This window comes from Oncorhynchus tshawytscha, linkage group LG29 (assembly GCF_018296145.1).
Source record: "Oncorhynchus tshawytscha isolate Ot180627B linkage group LG29, Otsh_v2.0, whole genome shotgun sequence".
Taxonomy (NCBI): Eukaryota; Metazoa; Chordata; class Actinopteri; order Salmoniformes; family Salmonidae; genus Oncorhynchus; species Oncorhynchus tshawytscha.
In genome coordinates, this window is record NC_056457.1 from 24,263,780 (window position 1) to 24,274,792 (window position 11,013).

The 11,013-nt window shown below is 44.0% G+C and overlaps 1 protein-coding gene across 1 annotated transcript; it reads right to left on the minus strand.

The window, feature by feature from the left end:
- Positions 1-10,284, minus strand: LOC112227713 (protein shisa-2). Its single transcript, XM_024392538.2, has 2 exons — positions 8,988-10,284; positions 1-1,151 (listed from the first exon to the last, which is right to left on the minus strand). The coding sequence occupies exons 1-2, from the start codon at positions 9,292-9,294 to the stop codon at positions 571-573; spliced, it is 888 nt and encodes a 295-aa protein (XP_024248306.1). The 5' UTR covers positions 9,295-10,284; the 3' UTR covers positions 1-570.
- Between the last annotated feature and the right edge of the window lie 729 nt (positions 10,285-11,013).

The following is an 11,013-nucleotide window of genomic DNA, read 5'->3' on the forward strand; positions in this document are numbered from 1 at the left end:
AAAATCAATTTTAATTCCAGATTGTAAGGCAACAAAATTGGAAAAATGTCAAGGGGTTGAATACTTTCGCAAGCCACTGTATGCTGAGAGTCGTTGGCCATGGTGAGTAGCTTGACCCCTCTATGTGATTGTGTTTTCTTGAATGAGGACATCCAGAAAGATGTACCCCTTTCTTGTCCTCACATACTCCATCTTGGGGTGAGGTTGACTCAGTCAGAATGATTACCCTGAGGCAACGTAATATCACACACATCCCACGAGGCACAGAAGTCAATTCAACATCCTATTCCACGTTGGTTCAACGTCATTTCATTGAAATAATGTGGAAACATCATTGATTCAACCGGTGTGTGCCCAGTGGGATGTAGGACAGACGCACGCAGCACACTGTGGCTGGTTAGGCACAGATCCCAGCTTGGGTTTTACGAGTCCATATCATTCTCTCTCCAAGCTGGCGAGCTCCCAATGTCCCCATAAGGTTTCTCACGCAATCTCTGTAAGGTTTTCTGGCAGAGTTCCACAAAGTCCTCACACGGTCTGATACACACAGTCACCAAAATGGCCCCTTCCTCAAACTGTTACTGGAGGGTACTTCTGCTCACTGGTGACACTGGCCACACTGGTGGGTGGGGGGTAGGGGGACTGCAGCTGTCTGTAGCCCCCCTGGGTGGGGTCCAGGTAGACCCCCTGGGGCGGGGACATGTGGTGGGTGGCGTAGCCGATGTACTGGGGGTGGATGAACTGTCCCTGGTGGGGCATGATCTGGGTGGCCTGCTGGCAGTTGAGCACGGAGAAGTTGGTGGGCATGTTGACGAAGACACTGGCGTCTGTAGGCAGACAGCAAGAGGCCTGGGTGCGCATCATGGGCTGGGGGGCCGGGCGAGGCACCTGGGCAGGAGGGGCAGAGGAACTGGACGACGTGGCTGTGCTTGATTGGCGGGAGGAGGAACCGCGAGACGTGCCCACGCTGGCCATCATGGGAATGGTCTCAAGGAGACGGCCGCCACCAGACCCGCCTCCTCCCCCACCCCCTGAAGACAGTTCCTGTTTGGGGCGGAGACAGCGGCAGCAGCACACGGCAACGACGGAACCCACCAGGACGAAGGCCACGAATACAGAGCCCACGATCAGGAAGGGAACGTAGATGGGTACTGAAGAGAGAGAGAGAGAGAGCGAGAGAGAGAGAGAGAAAAAGGTATTGTCAGTGATCTGACGATAACACATGGATTTTCAACAAAAAAATGGGTCTGTTCTCTTTCTCTCATTATCAAATATACAGTATGACAGGAATGACAGTACGATAGGAATCAGCAGCAGGCTCATTCTCTCTATAACAAGTAGAGCAGAGCGAGGACAGAACTTCCTCAGACCATAACCACTTACGCCCTCAGAGAAAACAAACTGAACACAGTACAACAGCAACATGATGAAGTGATTTCTTTTCTGCCATCAAGACATTTGACATGATTTTGGAAAATACACTCGTTGCTTGAATGAGTACAGTTGAAAGACTACGATTCAACCACCATGAGGAAACCAGGTTGTCTAGAGTTTAAACCAAGAACTTTTAGTCACGTGTTTCAACCTCGCCCACAAACCCAAATCTCCCACGTGAGTGAAGGAGAGGTAGAGTGAGACAATGAGACAAAAGAGAAAAGATGGAGAGACAAAAGGAGAGGAAGAAAGGATAGACAGAGGTGGACTAGTGGCGTGTCCCCAGGGGGCCCCAGGCCCTCATTAATACTTATCAACTTTGTTTTCATCTGTTATAATTCTGCACGCCCAGCTGTGACCCCACCACCCCCCTCCCCCACCGACCCTGCACCCCTCTCTGTGTGTGTGTGTGTGTGTGTGTGTGTGTGTGTGTGTGTGTGTGTGTGTGTGTGTGTGTGTGTGTGTGTGTGTGTGTGTTTGATCTGTATTTATGTCTGTGTGAGGGGGATTCTGTCTCATACCAAAGTTATGCAGACAGAATTTGTTATGTGGGTACTTTTGCCGTTTTCCCATATATAAATCCACATAACGCCAGGCCCTTCAAGACAAAATAGTCACTTAAACTGTATAGAGGCAGTATTAAGACATATTGAGAGTGGCATTAACGGTGGCTGGTTTGGAGTAGTGAAACAGGCCACATTACAGGCCTAATTCCATCCATATTTTCAGTATTATAAAGGCCAACCTTGCAGTGGGGCTCTAATGTACACTACATCTATCTTTCTGTAATTGTGTTTAATATAACCCCTGTGAATCTGGACATGAAACAGGCTTACTGTGTGTTAGATCTGCATGATTCTGTGAAAGTTGGTTCAAACAGAATTTCTTTGAAATGACTCCGAAACAAAGTTGATTCAACCAGTGTGTGCCCAGTTGGCCATTAGATTACTGTAATTCTGGGACAACAGACCAACTGGAAAGTGACTTCACTGACATTTTCAACCTCTCCCTGACCGAGTCTGTAATGTTTCAAGCAGACCACCATAGTCCCTGTGCCCAAAAAAGTGAAGGTAACCTGCCTGCCTAAATGTTTGTTGGTTTGTTTGTTGGTTTGGCAATGCCACTGTCAGCCAGAGAAATATACTGAGAAGGATTATCACCACAGCAAGCAAGGTACTTGGCCTGGTTGAGATCTTTAAGGTCAGGGCCCTCCGCAAGCCACCCCCTGTACCCGGACTTTGAACTACTCTCCTCTGAGCGCAGGTATAGGACACCCCTCGGCAGGAAAAACAGAACTAAACAATCATTTGTGCCAGGTGTGATATCCCTCCAAAATACTTGGGGCTAATGTTCCCATTGACCCAGTAAGGCCAGCAGGCTAGACTCTTTTTAATGGCATGTACAGTTGAAGTCGGAAGTTTACATACAGTTAGGTTGGCGTCATTAAAACTCGTTATTCAACAACTCCACAAATTTCTTGTTAACAAACTATATTTTTGGCAAGTCGATTAGGACATCTACTTTGTGCTTGACACAAGTCAATGTTCCAACAATTGTTTCCAGACAGATTATTTCACTTATAATTCACTGCATCACAATTACAGTGGGTCAAGGTTCTCAGCAAGGAAGAAGCCACTGCTCCAAAACCGCCATAAAAAAGCCAGGCTACTGTTTGCAACTGCACATGGGGACAAAGATCGTACTTTTTGGAGAAATGTTCTCTGATCTGATGAAACAAAAATAGAACTGTTTGGCCATAATGTCGGAGGCCGAGCAATTGCCGTACCAGGCAGTGATGCAACCAGTCAGGATGCTCTCGATGTTGCAGCTGTAGAACCTTTTGAGGATCTCAGGACCCATGCCAAATCTTTTTAGTTTCCTGAGGGGGAATAGGCTTTGTCGTGCCCTCTTCACGACTGTCTTGGTGTGTTTGGACCATTCTAGTTTGTTGTTGATGTGGACACCAAGGAATTTGAAGCTCTGAACCTGCTCCACTACAGCCCCGTCGATGAGAATGGGGACGTGCTCGGTGCTCCTTTTCCTGTAGTCCACAATCATCACCTTAGTCTTGGTTACATTGAGGGATAGGTTGTTATTCTGGCACCACCCAGCCAGGTGTGTTTGAATCATTCTCTCTACTATTATTCTGACATTTCACATTCTTAAAATAAAGTGGTGATCCTAACTGACCTAAGACAGAGAATTTTTACTGGGATTAAATGTCAGGAATTGTGAAAAACTGAGTTTAAATGTATTTGGCTAAGGTGTATGTAAACTTCCGACTTCAACTGTAACTGTTATGAAAGTTGTACTGTCCATTTGTTTGTATTTAAACGGCCCTTTAAACGTGTACACTGCAACAAAATTTCCCCATGGGGACAATAAAGTCAGTAAAGTAAATGACTACCACCCATAGCACTCACGTTGATAGCCATGAAGTGCTTTGAAAGGCTGGTCATGACTCACATCAACACCATCATCCCAGAAACACTAGACCCACTCCAATTCGCATACCGCACAAACAGATCCACAGATGACGCAATCTCAATCGCACTCCACACTGCCCTTTCCCACCTGGACAAAAGGAACACCTATGTGAGAATGTTGTTCATTTTCTACAGCTCAGTGTTCAACACCATAGTGCCAACAAAGCTCATCACTAAGCTAAGGACTCTGGGACTAAACACCTTCCTCTGCAACTGTATCCTGAACTTCCTGACAGGCCGCCCCCAGGTAGTAATGGTAAGCAGCAACACATCTGCCATGCTGATCCTCAACACTGGAGCCCCTCAAGGGTGCATGCTTAGTCCCCTCCTGTACTCCCTGTTCACCCACGTTTGCGTGGCCGAGCACGACTCCAACACCATCATTAAGTTTGCTTACAAAACAACAGTGGTAGGTCTGATCACCGACAACGATGAGACAGCCTATAGGGAGGTGCCAGAACAACAACCTCTCCCTCAATGTGAGCAAGACAAAGGAGCTGATTGTGGACTACAGGAAAAGGAGGGCCAAACAGGCCCCCATTAACATTGACGGGGCTGAAGTTCTACAGCTGCACCATCGAGAGCATCCTGACCTGGTATGGCAATAGCTTGGCATCCGACCGACCATAAGGCACTACAGAGGGTAATGCGTTAGTTCCAGTACATCACTGGGGCCAAGCTTCCTGCCATCCAGGACCTACATACTAGGCGGTGTCAGAGGAAGGCCCCAAAAATTGTCAAAAACTCCAGTCACCCAATCCATAGATAGCAAGCGGTACCGGAGCGCCAAGTCTAGGTCCAAAAGGCTCCTTAACAGCTTCTACCACCAAGCCATAAGACTGCTGAACAATGAATCAATTGGCCTCCCCAACTGTTTACATTCCCCCCCCCCCGCTACTCACTGTTTATTATCTATGCATAGTCACTTTACCCCCACCTACATGTACAAATGACCTCAACTAACCTGTGTATATACCTTGTTATTGTTATTTCATTGTGTTAGTTTTTATTTTATTTTTTACTTTATTTTATTTAGTAAATATTTCCTTAACTATATTTCTTGAACTGCATTATTGGTTAAGGGCTTGTAAGTCTACAACTGTTGTATTCAGCACATGTGACAAATAAAATGTTATTTGATTTGAACAGCTGACTAGACTAGATTTAGTCTAGATAGAGTGCAGAAGAGGTAGAAGCTGAGACACTACGACATCAATAATCTGAGACCATGACCTATTTCCTACTGAACAGCAACAGTGTCAGTTTAAATATATTGCCGGCAAGATAATTCCAGGGGTCCTCTCCTTTCCTGAAATCCACACATGTTCCTTAATGTTGAATGTTACGCTCTGTTTGTTGTTCTTAATGCATATATAATATCCTCCTCAGGGTTATTCATTGACGTGGCTGTGTGTATCTTTGCTTCATGATTAATAGGTTGCCCTGTAGATGAACAATGTATAAAATGTACAAACGGTGCCTCGCACGACAAAATACTTCCTTTTTGGCTCTTGGGAGAAAAACCCTCCATACTTTTAGTTATTTTGGCCGCTGTCCACTGTATGAAAATGTAAATGGCTCTTTCTGGAGTGATAAGGGATGATTGTTTCAACAAATGGCTCTTTCTGGAGTGATAAGGGATGATTGTTTCAACAAATGCCAAGAAAGAAGCATACTGTAGGTTACTCTACAAGAAAGAAGCATACTGTAGGTTACTCTACAAGAAAGAAGCATACTGTAGGTTACTCTACAAGAAAGAAGCATACTGTAGGTTACTCTACAAGAAAGAAGCATACTGTAGGTTACTCTACAAGAAAGAAGCATACTGTAGGTTACTCTACAAGAAAGAAGCATACTGTAGGTTACTCTACAAGAAAGAAGCATACTGTAGGTTACTCTACAAGAAAGAAGCATACTGTAGGTTACTCTACAAGAAAGAAGCATACATACTGTAGGTTACTCTACAAGAAAGAAGCATACTGTACAAGAAAGAAGGTAGGTTACTCTACAAGAAAGAAGCATACTGTAGGTTACTCTACAAGAAAGAAGCATACTGTAGGTTACTCTACAAGAAAGAAGCATACTGTGTAGGTTACTCTACAAGAAAGAAGCATACTGTAGGTTACTCTACAAGAAAGAAGCATACTGTAGGTTACTCTACAAGAAAGAAGCATACTGTAGGTTACTCTACAAGAAAGAAGCATACTGTAGGTTACTCTACAAGAAAGAAGCATACTGTAGGTTACTCTACAAGAAAGAAGCATACTGTAGGTTACTCTACAAGAAAGAAGCATACTGTAGGTTACTCTACAAGAAAGAAGCATACTGTAGGTTACTCTACAAGAAAGAAGCATACTGTAGGTTACTCTACAAGAAAGAAGCATACTGTAGGTTACTCTACAAGAAAGAAGCATACTGTAGGTTACTCTACAAGAAAGAAGCATACTGTAGGTTACTCTACAAGAAAGAAGCATACTGTAGGTTACTCTACAAGAAAGAAGCATACTGTAGGTTACTCTACAAGAAAGAAGCATACTGTAGGTTACTCTACAAGAAAGAAGCATACTGTAGGTTACTCTACAAGAAAGAAGCATACTGTAGGTTACTCTACAAGAAAGAAGCATACTGTAGGTTACTCTACAAGAAAGAAGCATACTGTAGGTTACTCTACAAGAAAGAAGCATACTGTAGGTTACTCTACAAGAAAGAAGCATACTGTAGGTTACTCTACAAGAAAGAAGCATACTGTAGGTTACTCTACAAGAAAGAAGCATACTGTAGGTTACTCTACAAGAAAGAAGCATACTGTAGGTTACTCTACAAGAAAGAAGCATACTGTAGGTTACTCTACAAGAAAGAAGCATACTGTAGGTTACTCTACAAGAAAGAAGCATACTGTAGGTTACTCTACAAGAAAGAAGCATACTGTAGGTTACTCTACAAGAAAGAAGCATACTGTAGGTTACTCTACAAGAAAGAAGCATACTGTAGGTTACTCTACAAGAAAGAAGCATACTGTAGGTTACTCTACAAGAAAGAAGCATACTGTAGGTTACTCTACAAGAAAGAAGCATACTGTAGGTTACTCTACAAGAAAGAAGCATACTGTAGGTTACTCTACAAGAAAGAAGCATACTGTAGGTTACTCTACAAGAAAGAAGCATACTGTAGGTTACTCTACAAGAAAGAAGCATACTGTAGGTTACTCTACAAGAAAGAAGCATACTGTAGGTTACTCTACAAGAAAGAAGCATACTGTAGGTTACTCTACAAGAAAGAAGCATACTGTAGGTTACTCTACAAGAAAGGCATCCTCTGTTGATGCAGATCTTCAATATCTGGACTAAGTCTAGACAACTATTATTTTTCTTTGAAAAATTACCATTGCAAGATTTTGGAGTCTTAGTAAACGTGCCTCTCATTTTGCATAATTAAATGATGTAATTTCTCTTTTCTTCCTATAAACTCTGATGTTATGAAAAAGATGGAAACATGTTGGAAACAAGAGATTAAGACCTAATACCAGTTCAGACCTTTAAATATTTCAGCAAATCTACTTTCAATACAAATGATGAAGAGTTATGACATCTGTTCTTCCAATCACACCCAATTATTAATACTAAATCACTACTAAACCTGAGATGAGGCTACAATGTGACATTATTAGGGGCTTCAGTTCCGTGGCAATGGGTTATATGGACACCCTAGACATCCGCAACATAAAAAGCCCAGCCGCAGAAAATCATGTGAAGGTAACCAGACAAACAGACGTCACTTTAGCTCAGCAAACTTCAGGAACACTCAAGGGATCCCCACTCTCGAGGTGTTCTGGATGGAAATCAACACGCAAGCGCGGGGAAATGATCCATATCGCGATTTGTTTTTATGAACAGAGCTGTCAGCGCCGTTGCGAACCACTGCCCTAAAGATCCGGTCAAGTCCAAACATGATCCTCATGGGGACAGAGCTCCTGCTCTGCATTCCCTGCTGCGCGCGCTTTTGTTAGAGCTAGAACAAACACAGCTATTTATAACGCAACGCAGCACAATTTGCCATTTGTGAGTGAGTGGGCACTTTCTGGTGTCCACTGTCTCTGTAGCCGAAATACTCATGCAACCCTCACCTGCCACGTTGCATGCGCGAGCATTGAAACATACATTTACACATCACATTTACATTTTAGTCATTTAGCAGATGCTCTTATCCTGAGTAATTTACAGGAGCAATTGGGGTTAAGTGCCTTGCTCAAGGACACATCGACGTGCATGAACCAGCGTCTGCTGAGGCAAGTGCTGGAGTCAAGTGCTTAAATAGATGGAGGCAGGTAGCCTAGTGGTTAGGATGTAGGGGTGGCAGGTAGCCTAGTGGTTAGAGCGTAGGGGCAGCAGGTAGCCTAGTGGTTAGAGTTTTCAAAGTCCTGTTTTACACAAGTGTGTTCTGGCTCTGGCCCAACCCATCGGTTCCTTGACCAATCAGACTGCCCCGAATGTGTTCACGTTTGGTGAAGCGTTGGGGGTACTCCGATCCAGACTCGTTACAGAGAAGAAACTAATGTCCGTGGGCGTGGCGTAGCGTTTGGCCGGAGTAGGGAGTCTGTGTAGCCAGGCAAACTCCTCTGCAGCTGTCGCTGCCAACTGAAGCGGGATATAGGCCTATTGCATCTATTTAAGCGATTGTTAAGATCCCAGATAGAGATAGTGTTGGGAAAAACTAGAACATACCCAAATGTTTGAAATAACGAAGAACCCCATACCTCCAACATAAATTAGATCTGTGTCATTTGTTCTAGTCCTGGGCCAGTGTAGCCTAACATTTAAACTTAGGCAATTAGGCCCACTCTTTCTGTCTCGCTCTCAACTACTTGGAAATGCAATATTGCTGGTGTATAACAATTAAGTTAAACAATTTCAACTAGACCAGTATGAAATCTAATTTATAAAATACATTATAATTTTGAGCAGACAATGAGAGCTTTGCAGCCTTAAGGCAGAGCGTTTGGCAGGCACACAGCTGCTATGGCCCCTAAAGCTGACCGTGCTGGGCCAGACAGAGAGACAGAGTTCTTACCTGCGCCCGTATCCTTGTTCTCCTTGCTGTTGGTGCCCGGTTCCTGGGCTTGCTTGTCGTTTTCACAAGTCCCCTGGTCCAGCCGTGCTTCAGTGCTGGAGCAGCAGTACCGGAGCTCGCATTTCCCGCAGCAGATGATGGCATCCTCACCATCAAACTTCTCCGGGCACTGGAAGCCCTCTCTCCAGGTGCCCTGGGTGTCATGCCAACCGTGACAGTATTCTCCACTCGCCTTAACGTCAATAATAACCAGGAGTAGAGTTACAACCACGGTGACAGACATTGGGAGACCTCGGCCACCCCACATCCCGACCCCGGTACCCGTGTGGGCGCGCTATAAGAGACAGGGGGTTTATTTATCTTTCTCTACGGCTCTAACCTGGTTAATGGAGTGATACGGTGGATGGATGAAATTAAAGAGATAGTGGAAACAAAACAAAACGTCTTTGAAACTGTCATTTGACAGTTGAATTCCGTTCATAGCCTAATTCAATAGATCCATACATGTGTCACCAAAGCGCTCCTTTTAAAAGTATCCACTATTCGAAGTGTATCACTAGATTCCAAGTAGTTTATTTACGATTGTTGGGGAAATAAACCATGATACCCAGAACATAAATACATTTCACACCAATATTATAAATAGCCTATTTTTTCATAGAGCTTATTTCACTCTCCATTCCACGGCTGTGAGCTCTTCGAGTCCCGGGAAACATCAATCCAGGCTGAACGGAATCCCTCTAGCACGGAAGCGAGGCTGTCCATGGTCTCCTGAAAATGCACTTCTCGGATGACTTTCCCCCAAATAGCAGCGAAACCAACACTGGTTTTACATGTAATCCATACGCGCCCTGCGAGTGTCCTCGCGAAATCTTCCTCTGTCCAGTCCACCAGCCCAGCAAGTTGTTTCTCCTCTTCTAATGCATGTCGATTAGCTCCTCCAAACGTTTCTACAGTAGACTAACATATAGGAAACTAGACCATTGAGACTAAATTCGAAAAGAGCATGTTATTCACGGTTTCTTGTGGATAGTCTACGTCAGAAAGATCTGTGCAAGAGATATCAATTTTGCACCCATTCATACAGTACTGCCTCCCAGTCCGAGTCCATGTAGGGCGAGAGTGCTTCGAACCAGCGTGTCCAGTTTCAATGAAAGGTGGGCAACAGTTAAACTTCCGCTTGCGCATTGGTCACTGACATGTTCCTAGACTTTTCAGTGCTCAGCCAGCCAGCCAGTTGTCAGTGTGAACAAGTGTCACTGCGCTCAGTTCTGAAGAGCCCCTCCGCTTTCCGAGGGTAGCCCCCGTGCGGTGTTGGGTGTGGTTACCCCCTTGGGACCCCTGCGCGCACAATGGAAGGCCCGATTGTTGAATGGAGTGCACGTATTGACTGCTGGCCGAGAGTAGCTCTCACTCATACATTATCACCTTAAACTGAATTGTGTGCATACAAACTATGGCCAAGACGCGCGCGCACACACACACACACACACACACATAGTTGGATATTAATAGGCCCTATCAAGTGAATGCTAACTCATTACCTACCTACTTATTGCATGCTCAGTGTTCATGGTCTTGGGAATAAGTTGTATTCTACTAGAGCTAGAAAATTACAAAAGTAGTTATGGTATGGGCCTCATTATGCTATGTGTACAGTGACGGGAAAAGTACCCAATTAAAGATACCTTAATAGAAAATGACTCAAGCAAAAGTGAAAGTCACCCAGTAAAATACTACTTGAGTAAAAGCCTAAAAGTGTCTGGTTTTAAATGTGCTTATGTATCAAAAGTAAATGTATTTGCTAAAATATACATAAGTATCCAATTTAGAAGTATATGTAATTTCAAATGCCCTATTTTAAGCAACCCAGATGGCAAGATTGTGATGTTTTTCTAATTTATGGATAGCCTGGGCCAAACTCCAACACTCAGACATCTTTACAAAGGAAGCATTTGTGTTTAATCAGTCCACCATAATCTCTTGATAACTGCGTTTCTTTAGGGATGTAGTGGAGTAAAAGTTG